We start from the raw sequence: 14,276 nt of genomic DNA on the forward strand, positions 1-14,276 counted from the left end.
GACACATTCTTTCCTCTTGATCAAGTAGCCCCATACACTCACAGCAAAATTAACAGCCTATTAACAGATTGGATTAGCCTATCTAAAATCAAATAGTGCATTACCCCCATGCTATAGCTATAAAAAACCTCTGTAATGCCTTAAGCTACTAAGATATATAGAGACATGTTGCAAAAGTGTTAAGCCTTCATGTGTGTTTACCTGAGAAACTGTGAGTAAAAAAGTAACAATTTAAAGGTAAACTACTAAAAATGTATTGCCTGCAAACCAAGCACCTATTTGAGTTTAGAGTCAGGGTTTATCATCTCTTTGATGTGATGCACCCCTTTAAAGATGGATCACTTCCACAACAGCTGTGGGGTCACTGCATGTGTTACTGCACTAAAAGCCTTGCATATGCTCCCATCAAGAATCTTTGTCTCAGATTAATTAAAACCAACATACTGCTTTACGACCAACCCAAAAGAGGCTGCATATTTAACTCCTACAGCAGCTATCCAGGAAGCGAACCTTTTTTTCCTGCTCAGTTTACTAATGATAAAATTGCTCACAATCTACTCAAAGGGAGCCTTTGTTGCAAGGCAGTGATCCCAGAGGTTTCAGCATCATCTATAGCATGGCAGCAGGGACAAGTGTTGCATACAGTATAACAATGGCTAAGAGATGTGCTCTATTTAACAGAAACACAATATTTCCCCAGAAAATGAGGGATATGTTCAGTACATTTAAGTATTACATGACAACATTATTGTAAGTAAATAAATATCAAATACACAGTTATGACATTAAAATAATAATCATAACATTTTTAAAAAACAAAATTGAACTAAAAAAAAAAAAGAGCTAAACAAATAAACAAAATCTGCTTCAGAATAGATCTAGATGTTTATAGTTGTCATACATTCAGACCTAGGTTGACAACTTAAAACCATGTACGCCAAGGAGAAACCAATCTGCTGGAAGCTTTCAAATGCAGCCAGTGTTCCCTGACAGTATTACCTCTGGGAAAGGTGACAGATACACTGAAGCTGAACCTTTCAACAGCACTATCTTGTGTGACGGTTCTCCTTACATTCTGAAAAGAACATTGTCTTTGTAACTTTTCCTTAATCCTAAAATTTATATGTCTTCATCCAAAATCAAAATCACAATTTGACTATGTCAGTAAATATTAGATAAAAGACACAGTGAGTGATGCAAATCTGCTAATAAGAATGTTTAGTTTCAGTCTGATGTGGAGTTCCTTTTTTTGTTAGTGTTTTCCCTTCTCTTCTTTCTAGCCTTGTCTTTTCTAATTAGCAACTTAAACCCACAGCAGGAGAGAGCGCCACACTATCCATGCAGGAAGATAAGGCACCCTACTATTGCCCAACAAAGAGGAGCAGTAGAGGAATTTTCATTAGAATGAACCCCCCCAAACGCCTTAAACCCCACTGTGAAATTACAATGGCACAAAAAAGGTGCCAGCAGGGATGCAAACTCATAACTGGAAGTGTCACCCTAGAAAAGCCAATTTGCAGATGGACAGTGGAGAGTACAGTAAGACTTACGTCCTGTGATAAGGTAAAACAAAAGTGAAACATAAGCTCCCCTCTCAAGGCCACCCATTAGGAAAACACCTGTGTACTGCTGCTGAAACTCTCTGAATATCTTACTTGTCCCGTGGGGTGCCTGAGAGATGTCTTCAGGCTTTCATCAATATCGTCTTGTTTTGGCGCAGCCCTCTGCACTCACTGAATGTGTGTAGAGAAAAGTAGTGAAAACGGCTGCTGGCAGCATGAAACGCTGGACCCGTCCATGCTGTCAGAGCGAAGTGCTGCTGCCTATTTCATATGGAAATCAATGCGGCAGAATGCAGTCAATTGCCAAACAAGTGACTTTGGCTCTTACTGCTACACACAAAACAGTGAAAACCAGAGGGGCACTGGCAGTGGCATGGGAGCAAAAGGAAGAAATAAATAAAGTGAGAAATAAAGCCTTGGTCTGGTTAGATTTAAGGAAGATTCAACATGATTTTTGGTTCGTGCCTTAACAAAAGCAATAGTGAAACACATCATAAATGAAGTTGTCACTATGCAATGACACAGGCACTGGACAACAAATTTTTCCTCTGTACAGTGAGTCACAGCTCACCAGCTGCTAGTTGGAGGCTAAACTCCATCCTCAGTGTCTGTAACCTAGACTGAGGGAGCTGCAGGAAAAGAAAGGATTTGCTCTTGATTTGTGCCAACTGCGTTCTTGTTTCTAACGCTGTGTTACTGTTGCACAAGGATTTAGGCTCCTACACCGGAAAGAAGCCGGCATGTGTGAGGTTTAATATGCACATGTAGGCCAAGTTGGTGTGTCTTTAAAAGTTGAAAATAATATTTTTAACAATGCCGTGACAGACTCAAACTCAAACTGAAAATAGGTGTGATCAAATCAAGACAGTCCAGCCCCGCACCTGACCAAAATACAAGCAGACTAAAATTACACTAACAAACATGTTGTCTGTATTCATTATTCTGTTTCATATTCCTTTTAATTTTTAACACCATAAACGTTCTTACTGTGCACTTAATAGGTTATCAAGATATCAGTGGCTATTGATTAATAGAGAAACAACTCAATTTACTGACAAAACATGTCTGGAACAGCAAAAATGACAGAGGGTAGTTAATAAAATGTCAGAGGGTAGCTAACAAACCAGCACCATTAAATCCCCTCAGACTGTCACATTAGCTATTATTGCCAGTGTGAGCATTTTGCAGCAGTATCGAGGATAAGGCCTGGATAATGTGTTACAGAAGGGTGGGGATGAAACAATTATCAAACTTAAGGATTTTTGTGGAGGATCAAGCAGAGATTAGAGAAAACACCCTGCCCCCTCATAGCAAAACTGCATAAATAAACCATTACTAATCTCTTCAGTATATTATTAAGTGACATATCTTTCAATTTGATTCACACACGACCAGAGTGTTTTCAGGAAGCACCTGATACTATTCTATTGCAGTGTTTACTGTACCCATTTATCATGCATTATTAAAACTTCAGGTTAGAAGTAAGTGGTGGAACATCATCACAACCTACAAGACTACATGCAATTTTATTTAAGCAGTCTACAATAGTGTCTGTTAATCACAACGGATCAGTGCTAATAATCAACATGAACATGCTGACAAAGTCTACTGAGACACTGTGGTTTTAGCTAAGTCATCATTTTGTTCACTTCAGTTGTCATCAGCAAATTTCAGCTACAAGTACTGAGACTGCTGCGATTCAAAGGAAATGCCAAGTGATTTTTTTTTTCAAATGCCAAATGCCACAGCCTCAGTATCAACACGATTATATTGTCTTTTTGGCATGCAGAGTTCACCTTTTTTGTTTTTGTTTGTCTGTTAGCCAGTGCGGAAATAGGCCCAGGATGTTTCATAATAAATAAATAAGAAAGCTGTAGCTGTGACTCGTACTCTTGGGTACAGTTTCTTTTCTTAACTCCAAACTGCTCCTTAGGTAGAAATGGTTCCATTCTGCAGCACCTGCAGTGTAATTAGTTGCTTGATTCACACTAAGGAGCTTACGTACTAAGAGTTGAGCAAAAAGAAAGCAGATTACAATTTGAGAAGTAGGATCTAGCTGGGCTACAAACAAGAGACAAACACAAAACTGTCATGTATAAAGAGCAGTATCTGAGCATTTTGTCTGTCTCTGTCTTACAATTGGGAATAAAGTTCTTCCTCGAGCTGCAATCAAGTTTGAATCAGTGGTCTGCGGCGTAAAATCGAATGAGATTTGTACCAGTAGCTCTCAGTCCTCACAGATTGTCTGTAAGTCACATGCTCTTTTCTGTTACCTAGCAACAGTAAAGCTCAGGGAAAAGTTCTTCAAGAGAACTTCCAATCTGTCTGAGGAAGGCTTTGTGCTCAACCTTTAAAGTAATACTATGTGGTAAAACATTTAGATCCAGAGCCAGAATTACTGTACCTATTGGCCACATCAAAATTACTGGAAGATATAGTGTCGCTCCATTAAAGCAGTGGCTTTTTGGGTCATCAACAAGGTTATTTTCATGTGTTCAGTTGATTTAGCATCTTGAACTGTACTCATTAGGTGTATACTTTTATAAATGTGTAAAACACATTTTAAGTCAGCAAAAATTCAGCTTAAGTTTATATGCACAGTAGCCTAAGTGGCTTGTTTTGATTGAGCAACAAGTGCAATGGGTGAATCAGTGGTAGCTCAACAACAACAGTTCCCCAATGAATCATTTAACTGCCAGCCTGTGTGGACAGAAAAAAGAAAGCAGGAGATAACAAAATCACACTACTTACCTTCAGAGTGGCACCATCTAACACAGCACATGGAGATGAGAATAAGTTGAAGTAGCAGTGCTCTCCACATTCTGGCTGGTCCGTCCAGCTCCGCTGTGCAGATGGAGGAGCTGTAGGGACTGAGGCTGGGATGCTGTTGCTTTCCTCTGTCTGTCTTTCTTGGCCCGCTAGTTGATGAAAAGGGGCGTGCACAAAGGCCAGGACAGCCGCTCCCCCAACCCAGCCTCGGCCCTCCAAATAAATCCCTCTGGCCCTGGAACCTGCATAATGCCATGTAGGGTCCGAGTTGTCCCGGGTGCCAGTGATTTTTCACTCGCAGCGGGCTATGGGCTCTGTTTATTTGTCCCACTCTGTAAAGGGGTTGTCTACGGTATCCTGTGAGGAAAATAATGATGGGAGTAATAAAAATGTAAAACTAACTAAAGTTTTTAATTAGGGTGTCCAGAAGGCCTAGACGTAATCCCCATGTGTCTGGCTCGAGCCCGACCAAGGAGCCTTGCTGTATGCATAACATTCACTTCCCCACATTGAGCTTTATGTTCACATACGACAGCAAAATTGTCAGTCATTGTAAGCGTGTTTAACTTGATATTAAACCGTTTACGTGTTGTTAAACTGATGCAAGGGTTAAAAGTCACAAATTGCCATAAATTCATTATCAGGCCCTGGAGGTTTAATGTACGGCCATGTCCTCAAAGATTTTTAAAGAAGCTTATGAATTTAAAAAAAAAAAAAAAAAATTAACGGAAAAGCAAAATCTGACAATAAAAAGCGACCTTAAGGCGACAGCTACCACTCAATAATTGAGTAACTAATAATGTACCAAAATGAAACAGGACTTAAGCAACATAGGAAAACTATACTACTGCTTCCACCATGATTATTCGAGATGTGCATTACCGCTACCGTTGGTGACTGATAAGAAGACGAACACCGCCATCACGCGTCCGAGCAGCGGCACAAACGTTCCTTCTACCGCAGCTACAAAAACAGAGAGGGCCGCTCGAATATGGTTGCCATTAGCGACCGAGCAACTGAAACTCCGAAATACTTCCTACGAAAAAGTGGAACTGAGCAATGAGTAAAAAATAACACGTACAATCGGGAATAGGCCATTACTCATCATGTCCACTCCTCCGAGAAATGCAGAAAACTTCATGAACACGACGGAGGTACAGTATGTAAAAGTTAATGACGTCAGCAATAAATCTGTGCAAGTCCACCGTTTGCTAATGAGTCTGCAGAAGACTAGTCATTTCACATTTAATCTCAAATTATGCTACTGTCACAACTGTCACATAATCTTATACGAGTGGTATTAAAATTAAGTCTTAAAGTCTACATTAACTTTAAATTTAAAAACAGCTAAGTTAGTAAGGTGTAAAATGCAGTTGAGGTAAACTAGCAACTGTCAACTGTCCAGCAAATTTTAATGTCTTAAGATACGCCAAACTTAACTTATTTTCTTCTAAAAGGATCCAATTTGCAGATATTTGTGAATTTATTTTTCTTTTTAAGCATGCATGGCTGGATTAACCTAGAATTTGTTGTTGAAGTCCCATTCATTTGCATTATAATTACAAGAAATTCAGAAATCTTTAGTTGATTAACAGAAATTTATTGGCAGCCATTTTTTATAGTTGGTATAATCCTCCAAGTCAGTTTGAAGACAAAATGCCAAACTTGACTGGTGTCAGCCTCTCACATGTGAATATTTTTTCCTATGATAGTTAACACTAAATTGCGGGGCTTTTGACTGTTGAATTATTTTATGTAAAGTATCTCAATAATATTGATATCAGTGTCAGCCTCAAAAACCCCAAAATCAGTCAAGCTTTAGTTTTAAGCTGCCACAAGTGCCTGTCACTCATGTTTTAACACTGGACATTTGCCCTTGTTCCCAGGATATGGACATTATTCAGAAGTCACTGGACAAACTTCTAAGTTTTTCTGCAGAGGATATGACAGAAACAGAAATGCTGCGGTCCAGGATAGATGAACAGTCAAATCTGATCTGCATACTGAAAGAGAGAGCAGATGAGCTGCTTTTGCGATGCCAAGCCCTGCAAAAAATCAACACAGAGCTGGAGGACAGTTTAACAGACTGCCAGAAAGAACTGGGTGGCGAAAGAAAGAAAGCAGAGTTATTAGAGAAGAGATTTATGGATTTAGCTGCCAACAATCAAGCCATTATTGCTTTCATGGAAGAATACAAAAGTCTGAATGCCCAGTTAAAGGTGGAAAACAAACAGCTGCAGTCAGAAAATGACACACTTTTCTCCCAAAAATTACAAGATAAAGAAGTGTTTGTGCAAAAACTGATGCAAGATATCAAACTGCTGACAGAGAATTACACAAATAATGAAAATGAATATCGGTAAGTTTTTCTATTTGTATCAGGCTACAGAAACTCAACATTTTTAACTGATTAATCGTTCAAGTCATGTATCAAACTGCTACCAATCATTCACTGGTTTAAGCTTTTAAAATGTGAGGATTCAGTTATTCTGTTATGTTTTCTGATTACAGAACTGTAAATCGAATATCTTTGGGTTTGTGGATTGTATATAAGCAATTTCAAGATGTCACCTGGGGTTCTGGAAAATTGTGATGGGCATTTTTCAGCATTTTATAGACTATTGAAAAAAAAGTAATCAATCTAGATAATAAGTAACTTAAATATTTAACAATTAGTTGCAGCCATAGTTGCTCATTATTTAACATTTACTTTACACTCATCATTTTGAAGCTGTATTTTACATCTATGTTTAAGGGAGAAATTAGCTGAATACCAGTCAAAACTCCTGCAACAGGCAACTCAGCATCAAGCCAAGGAGGCATTGCTACTTGATCAATTACATGATGCTCAGCAACAGCAAAGAGATGCTGTAGATGCGTGCAAAGGTGGGTGGTAAATATTTTATCATTCTCGAGAAATAAAAAGCACTTGTAGTATTGTGGCCTTCTTTCCACAATCAGGTATGAAGCTGAAGCTAGGAATGGCAGAAGAAAAGCATGCTTTGAAGGAGATCAACACAAGAGAAAGCATAACAAGCCTTGCCAAAGAGAAGGACAAACTATTGTCTCTGTCTATGGAAAGAGGGAGATTGATACAGGTGATCTACTAGAGTATTTGTTCACTTCACTGAAATTACAGCTTTGTAAAGAATTAACTAATCACTTCATGTACGTATGAATTGATTACATACAGGAGAAACAAGCGAAAATCCAGCAGCTGGAGAGGAAATGGAAAGAAGAGAAAAAATCCCGGGCTGAAGCAGAGAATAGGTAAATCATGTATCAACAATCTTTCTCATTGCACTGCTTGAGTATAACAAGTATCTCAATCTAAATTTGTCCTTGACCTTGCCTCAGGTTTGAACAGGAAGCAGAAGCAGTTAATGCAGATGTAAAAGTGAAGTCTCTCCAGTGTGCTCTTGATGAATCCACAGGAAAGTATGAGAAGCTTAAAAAGGTTTGTTGAAATCTGCAGTATCGAAGAGTGAAATCGACAGTGGCCTACATCGAGTTAAGAACACAGTCAACATGTTTTCGTTTCCAATTACTTTACAGGATTTCGAAGCCTTCAGAGAACACAGCGCCAGTCTCCTTACACAAGAGAGAGAACTGAATAAGAAACTTCGCCACATGATAGGCTAAACCTTAGTATTATGTAAGTGTTATGTCTTCTTACCAATGAGACATGTTTTCATTAAAACAAATTTTTCATTTTCACCAAGAATCTTTGCTGACTGACGGTGCAACTAATGGGAAAAAAACCATGACAAAAAAAAAATTTATATATCACAATGTCATTTTTTAATTTCATCTTCGCCTTTCCAGAGAAATGGAACCACAACACAACATACTTAGCATGACACCTTAGAAGTTCCTCAAATAGAAATCATACTGTACAAATATTTATCTCATAAAACTTTCCAACCTTGCAGATAAATCACTTATGAATGCTCCTCTGCCAGTTTCTCAGCCTTTTGGACTACTTCTTCGATGGGACCCACCATGTAGAAAGCTTGCTCCGGCAGGGCATCATATTCACCTTGAAGAGAGAAAAGAATAGCCATTACTATTAAATTTCCATTAAGTTCATCCCATTTAATAATATTTTGGCCTTGGTGCAGCACTCTACCTCCTAGAATGCTCTTGAAGCCTTTGATTGTTTCCTTGAGAGGCACCAGCTTGCCCAAGTGGCCAGTAAAGACCTCTGCTACCTGGAAAGGCTGCGACAAGAAACGCTGGATCTTGCGAGCGCGAGCTACAGTTAACTTGTCTTCCTCAGACAATTCATCCATACCCAGGATAGCAATAATGTCCTGCAACGATTTGTAATCCTAAAAAACAAGAAAAGTTTAGCCGTTATACAAAATTTTAAGTTTAGTTTTGGATTGCAGAAATTGTTGACAATCATTCAAAATTTGTTAACATCCAACATGAGGCTTGCCTGAAGAATCTTCTGTACACCACGAGCCACATCATAGTGTTCCGCCCCAACAATGTTGGGGTCCATGATGCGGGAGGTGGAATCCAGAGGGTCCACAGCAGGATAGATACCAAGCTCAGCAATAGCACGAGACAGCACAGTTGTTGCATCCAAGTGAGCAAAAGTTGTGGCAGGAGCAGGGTCAGTTAAGTCATCAGCAGGCACATAGATAGCCTGCAACACAATTAACAATTTTAGTACAAATAATCAAGAAAAAGCAAGAGTGTGCTGACATGTGATTAGCATCTTGTGTCTTCTCACTTGTACTGAGGTGATGGAGCCCTTCTTAGTGGTGGTAATTCTTTCCTGCATTGTACCCATATCAGTGGCCAGAGTAGGCTGGTAACCCACAGCAGAGGGGATACGACCCAACAGGGCAGACACCTGAAGAAAAATTACACAAATATTCATACACAAGATTTATATGCAACAACATCTGCAAATAATGAAAAAAAATCTATGTGGTATTATGAACCTCTGATCCAGCCTGGGTAAACCTAAAGATGTTGTCAATAAAGAGCAGCACATCCTGTCCCTCCTGATCACGGAAGTATTCAGCAACAGTCAGACCGGTAAGAGCAACTCTGGCACGGGCACCTGGGGGCTCGTTCATCTGACCGTACACCAGCGCTACCTGAGGACATGAAGTTTAGCATGAATTAAACACAGAATAGATTTACATGAATCCCATCCAAACTGATAAACTACACTTAACATCACGTGCTACGCTGTGCTAAGGATCTTAATTAGAAAAGCTAAACTGTGCTAAACTTTAACAAATAACAGTTTTAAAGGAATTGAGGTTGTTACCTTTGAGGTGGTGTCCTTCAGGTTAATGACACCGGACTCAATCATTTCATGGTACAAGTCATTTCCCTCACGGGTTCGCTCCCCCACTCCGGCAAACACAGAGTAACCACCATGTGCTTTGGCTACATTGTTGATCAGCTCCATAATTAATACAGTCTTGCCGACACCAGCACCACCAAAAAGACCTGAAGAAATGCAGCATGCAAAATAATCAATTATCATGACAAGCATGTTTGAAAATTTGATTGTTGGCAAAAAATAAATAAATAAAAAAAATTCAAGAGGGTAATTATGATCCACCAACCAATCTTTCCACCCTTGGCGTAGGGTGCCAGCAGATCGACCACTTTGATGCCAGTGACCAGGATCTCCTGTTCCACACTCATGTCTGTGAACTCAGGGGCTTCGGCGTGAATAGGAGCAGTCCTGCAAGATAATAAGCATCATGATTAAATATACGATTTATAGGATATATTTTTATTGTCAAATCGCAAGAAAAGACCCAAGCCACCAAAATAACAAAACGATGGCCGTGCAGCTGCCACAGACAGGGCAGGGAAGTCAGAAATACTTTAGAGACTGACCAACACAATGTTGGTTTTGGTATTGCCATTGGTTTTGTTGACATCAAGAAAACTACAGAATAACTCCAGCACTGTGATCCTATCAATACTTACTGTTTGGTGCTAATTGGTCCCCTTTCATCAATGGGTTCTCCAATGACATTCATGATCCTGCCCAAGGTCTCAGGGCCCACAGGGATCCTGATGGGGGCTCCGGTGTCCAGAACCTTCTGACCACGTACTAGACCCTCTGTACCGTCCATGGCAATAGTCCTGACTGTGTTTTCACCTGGAGAAACACACAAGGAGAGACAGTAAAGACAATGTTCAAAGTTCATTAACAGGTACCCAAACAGTGATTTGTCAAGTAGTATTTCAAACCCAAGGATCACCCTAACCCACTCACCCAGATGCTGTGCCACCTCAAGCACCAGCCTGCTCTCACGGCCAGCCACCTCAAGTGCATTGAGAATGGGAGGAAGGCCTTCATCAAACTGGACATCCACCACAGCACCAATCACAGCAACGATGCGGCCATTGGCCAGTGCAGCCTGAGCAGCTGGGGCAGCATAACCCCTGCCTGGGAGGACAGTGACAGGAAAGGAAAAGGACAACATATTAAACTTGACTTCACATGAAACAGCAGCAACTAGATTTGAAAAATAAAAATATTTCTAGTCACTAAAAAAAAAAAAAAAGAGAATAAAATATGATCAGTATTACCCATGTGAGTAACACAAAATCTACAAGACAGAATATGATAAATATACATATTTTGGTGTGTCATGATAGCATCACCCATATTTTGTTGTCACTGAAACTCTAGAGTTGAAATGTTCAAACATGAAGTGAGTCAAACATTTGACTTGTACTGAGCTACTTTGAAAGGTCATTGAATGGAGTCAGAAAACAGGAGAATGACTGGCGATACACAGTGTGACTGAAGTAACATCATGACCAAATACAAACTTAATTTAGCAGCTGTGATTGAATAAAAATCACTTGATCGCAAATAAATGAGAGAGAATCCATGGTAAAGTTGAGGCCTGACCCACCCTGCATGCATCCATTTGTGTTAGAGACAAGTCACGGGACATATAATCCTGACAGTCGACCCATGTTTAAAAAGTATGCACTTACTCAAATTAAGAGCTGCATGTCTCGCACTGATCGTCTTTAAAGAGTTAATCCCAGGCTTAAAAGCCTGCAGAGCCCCGCTGCAGCACCGTCCCACAGCACCCAACATGATTAAGATGGCTGAAGGTGAAGGCACACACTGGGCTACGGACGATTTTATATCGCTGAACCCAACGGCTAAACTGAGCATGCGCACCCTGTCGGGATTTTATCCCTTCACTTACCGCAGGAGGGCAGCACTCACCTGTCTACAACTTTCCCCAATACCTCGACTTCATCAGCTGCGTCATGCTGCATTAAGATCCAGTGGGTCACCCAATCTTAAGAGATTTGCAGTCTTGAATGTGGTAAGTAAAGCAGAACATCACCCAAATATTTCTATAAATACCACTATATTGAAAATAGAAGCAATTTGGTGGGTTTTTGTATGTATGTTCCTCAGAGTACTCTGTAGGTGTTATTTTACACACTCAGCTGTTTCTTTACTCTCCTTTTATAGAGGGCCGGCCTGAATGTGCCGTTAAGTTAGTTTTATTTCAGAGAACATTTCAATGTGTCTGTAGCACAGACTGTATATGGTCTGTAGAAACAATGTATATCACATTTCTTAGAGACTTATAATCTCAAGTATACTATAAATCTTGTGGAAACTCGTGCCTAAGATTTGAAATCCTACATCATGCATTTGTATAAGCACTAATCTTCGGTGCAGAACCCTGACCCACGGTGTTTTGTGTAAAGTTATACATCAGTGATAGAATCAGTGGGTTGGGAATTTAAGGTAAACACAAGAAACTTGTGCTACAGAAAATGGATCAGACTCAGTGAATAGCTCCCTAAGCTTAACATCCTAAGTCCTATGATAAGTATTAATTTGGCTACACAGACTAATGAGCAGTGATAACTAACATGTCTTTGGGGTCATCAGGTGGAAACCTCGTTTCACCAGTGTTTCGTCTAGTTGGTCCCACGACACCTCCAGGAGGCTAGACAGTGATCACTGGCGTCCCAGAGTCACTCCCCTAATGCCAGCCATCACTGCTCCTCACACCATGACTATTTTCTCCTTTATCTTGCCTATGCTACCACAAACAACATCATCAACTCGGACAAAACACACTAGCAGATTCAGCAAACAAACTCCCCTAACCAGTCAGAGAAAGTGGCGGCCATTTTGAATGAGGGCGGTAGAGAGGGAGGATAGGATATTTTGCAGAAGGTAATAGTGACAAACCAACTTTTTGGCTCAAATACGTTTTAAAAAAACTGAAGATGAAATTCAGTGTCCGGACCCCTTCTTGACATTTTGTTATGTTGCAGCCTTATACTAAAAAAACAAATAAAATTTTTATAATTTTTTGCAAATTTTATTAAAAAGGGGGAAAAAAATGAAAAATTAAAACAGGTATTCAGACTCTTTGCTACGACACAAGCTCAGGGGCTTCAGTTTCTCTTGATCATCTTTGAGACGTTTTCTACACTTTGATTGGAGCCAAGCTGTGGTGAATTCAATTGATTGGACCTGATTTGGAAATGCACACACCTGCCTATATAAGGTCGCACAGGTGACAATGCATATCAGAGCAAAAACCAAGCTATGAGGTGGAAGGAACTGCCAGCAGAGTGCAGAGACAGGATTGTATTGTGGCACAGATCTGGGCACTGAACTGTTCAATGTTACAATAATTACTTACTGTGTGGTGCTGGAAAGTAATGCAATCATTCACAAAAAAAAAACACTTTTCATGTGTATATGTTTTTTAGTTTCACTTTGATTCATTTCAGTGTGCAAAAGCAAGGCCGGAGATGATGCTGACAGAATCCTGTGACCCATGTGTAGCCCAAACTGCTCCCACCTAGGATACTGGGAAAAAGTGGATCCCATCAGCGGCTATGCAACAGGCAAAGTCAGCCCTAAAGCACAGGGACATAGTTGGACACGTGCAGCAAGGGAGAGAAAGCCTCAGCCTTGGAGAGAGCAAACCATCCTGCAAGAGCAGGCAGCGTGGTGCGCAAAGACTGTTTCTAAATCAAAGCAAGGGCAGTGGGTGAGTTGGGAGGAGAAGGTTCTCTTGAAAGGAGTTGTGGGACATGGGAGGATTTCAAACCAGCTTCATTATACAAGCCACATATGTTGTCCTGCCATCTCCTGGGAACCTCAGCAAATGGTATGGTGAAGACCCTAAACGTGCCCTCTCTGTCCATCTCAGGAAACCTACAGTATATTCTTGTTGGCTGCAAGATGAGCCTTACACAAGCTATTCTGGAGGGCAGACCAACAACCATCAATGTTGTCAACGCCCTTCCTCCTCTGTCATCTATCCAGCACATATAACTTGTTAATTTGTCCATGAAGGTGTGAATCAACACAAGGCCTGCACTCCAAAACCAGAAGCTGGGCAGCAGGGAGCAACATGGGATTAGAAGCCACAAGTGGATCTGGACCATCTCTCTTCGCTCTCTACATGACTGAGCTTACTAAGGCTCACCCAGTGGAAGGTGGATGCAGAGGCTTCGTAGGCATATCAACTACCAGACTGCTTAAGGACATGGGAATCCGAGGCCAGACCCAACGTCAAGCCATCAAAGCAATCTCTGGTGCTGCTGAAAGGGGAAGCCAGTGGCAACGAATTAAGAGGAGAGACAACACCTAGGCTCCAAAATAACAAAAGAACAGGATGACATCATGGTGGGTGTATGATGGGCACCCACTTTAAAACCCTGAGGTGTCATCGACGTTCCCACTGACAACAATGAGATCTCAAGGTACGTGCAAACAAGGGATCACCTAATCACCTATTCCTAAATAGAACCAAGTTGATTGATCTGCCAGTCTCTTTCCCACCTCCATTTTATATGGCCTATAAAACTGTCATTGGTTGAAGTTGGTGCCTCTACCACATTAGTAGTCACAAACACAATGGGGAACATGAACAGTCATTTTCACAACTCATA

The 14,276-nt window shown here is 40.5% G+C and overlaps 3 protein-coding genes across 6 annotated transcripts in view; 1 reads left to right on the plus strand and 2 right to left on the minus strand.

Moving 5' to 3' along the window:
* The window catches only part of lrp2 (LDL receptor related protein 2), a 47,017-nt gene extending 42,590 nt beyond the window's left edge, over positions 1–4,427 (minus strand). For all 4 annotated transcript variants that reach the window (XM_022740261.1, XM_022740259.1, XM_022740260.1 and 1 more), the window contains exon 1: positions 4,314–4,427. In XM_022740261.1, coding sequence (XP_022595982.1) covers positions 4,314–4,383 — 70 coding nt within the window. In that variant the 5' untranslated portion in view covers positions 4,384–4,427. The remainder of the gene's footprint in view (positions 1–4,313) is intronic.
* A 912-nt stretch (positions 4,428–5,339) lies between these two features.
* On the plus strand, positions 5,340–8,028 carry ccdc89 (coiled-coil domain containing 89). Its single transcript, XM_022740896.1, has 7 exons — positions 5,340–5,485; positions 6,218–6,690; positions 7,087–7,217; positions 7,293–7,429; positions 7,525–7,601; positions 7,689–7,788; positions 7,887–8,028. The coding sequence occupies exons 1-7, from the start codon at positions 5,438–5,440 to the stop codon at positions 7,971–7,973; spliced, it is 1,053 nt and encodes a 350-aa protein (XP_022596617.1). The 5' UTR covers positions 5,340–5,437; the 3' UTR covers positions 7,974–8,028.
* Positions 8,029–8,109: 81 nt separating this feature from the next.
* On the minus strand, positions 8,110–11,474 carry LOC111218544 (ATP synthase subunit beta, mitochondrial-like). Its single transcript, XM_022740895.1, has 10 exons — positions 11,325–11,474; positions 10,591–10,764; positions 10,299–10,473; positions 9,926–10,047; positions 9,622–9,806; positions 9,287–9,445; positions 9,073–9,195; positions 8,773–8,985; positions 8,461–8,662; positions 8,110–8,370 (listed from the first exon to the last, which is right to left on the minus strand). Exons 1-10 carry the CDS (start codon positions 11,428–11,430, stop codon positions 8,273–8,275), a joined length of 1,557 nt encoding a protein of 518 aa, XP_022596616.1. The 5' UTR covers positions 11,431–11,474; the 3' UTR covers positions 8,110–8,272.
* Positions 11,475–14,276: the final 2,802 nt, after the last annotated feature.

The sequence above is a fragment of the Seriola dumerili genome, unplaced genomic scaffold, assembly GCF_002260705.1.
Source record: "Seriola dumerili isolate Sdu_G_001 unplaced genomic scaffold, Sdu_1.0 BDQW01000052.1, whole genome shotgun sequence".
NCBI lineage: Eukaryota > Metazoa > Chordata > Actinopteri > Carangiformes > Carangidae > Seriola > Seriola dumerili.

Bases quoted from the DNA above. Each gene is read 5' to 3' on its own strand.
- ccdc89 (XM_022740896.1), top strand. From the start codon at position 5,438: ATGTCCACTCCTCCGAGAAATGCAGAAAACTTCATGAACACGACGGAG. The intron at 5,486-6,217 runs GTACAGTATGTA...CCTTGTTCCCAG, and splicing joins ACTTCATGAACACGACGGAG to GATATGGACATTATTCAGAA. The intron at 7,430-7,524 runs GTGATCTACTAG...GATTACATACAG, and splicing joins AAAGAGGGAGATTGATACAG to GAGAAACAAGCGAAAATCCA.
- LOC111218544 (XM_022740895.1), bottom strand. From the start codon at position 11,430: ATGTTGGGTGCTGTGGGACGGTGCTGCAGCGGGGCTCTGCAGGCTTTT. The intron at 8,986-9,072 runs GTGAGAAGACAC...ATTGTGTTGCAG, and splicing joins GCTCCATCACCTCAGTACAA to GCTATCTATGTGCCTGCTGA. The intron at 8,663-8,772 runs GCAAGCCTCATG...CTTGTTTTTTAG, and splicing joins GTGTACAGAAGATTCTTCAG to GATTACAAATCGTTGCAGGA.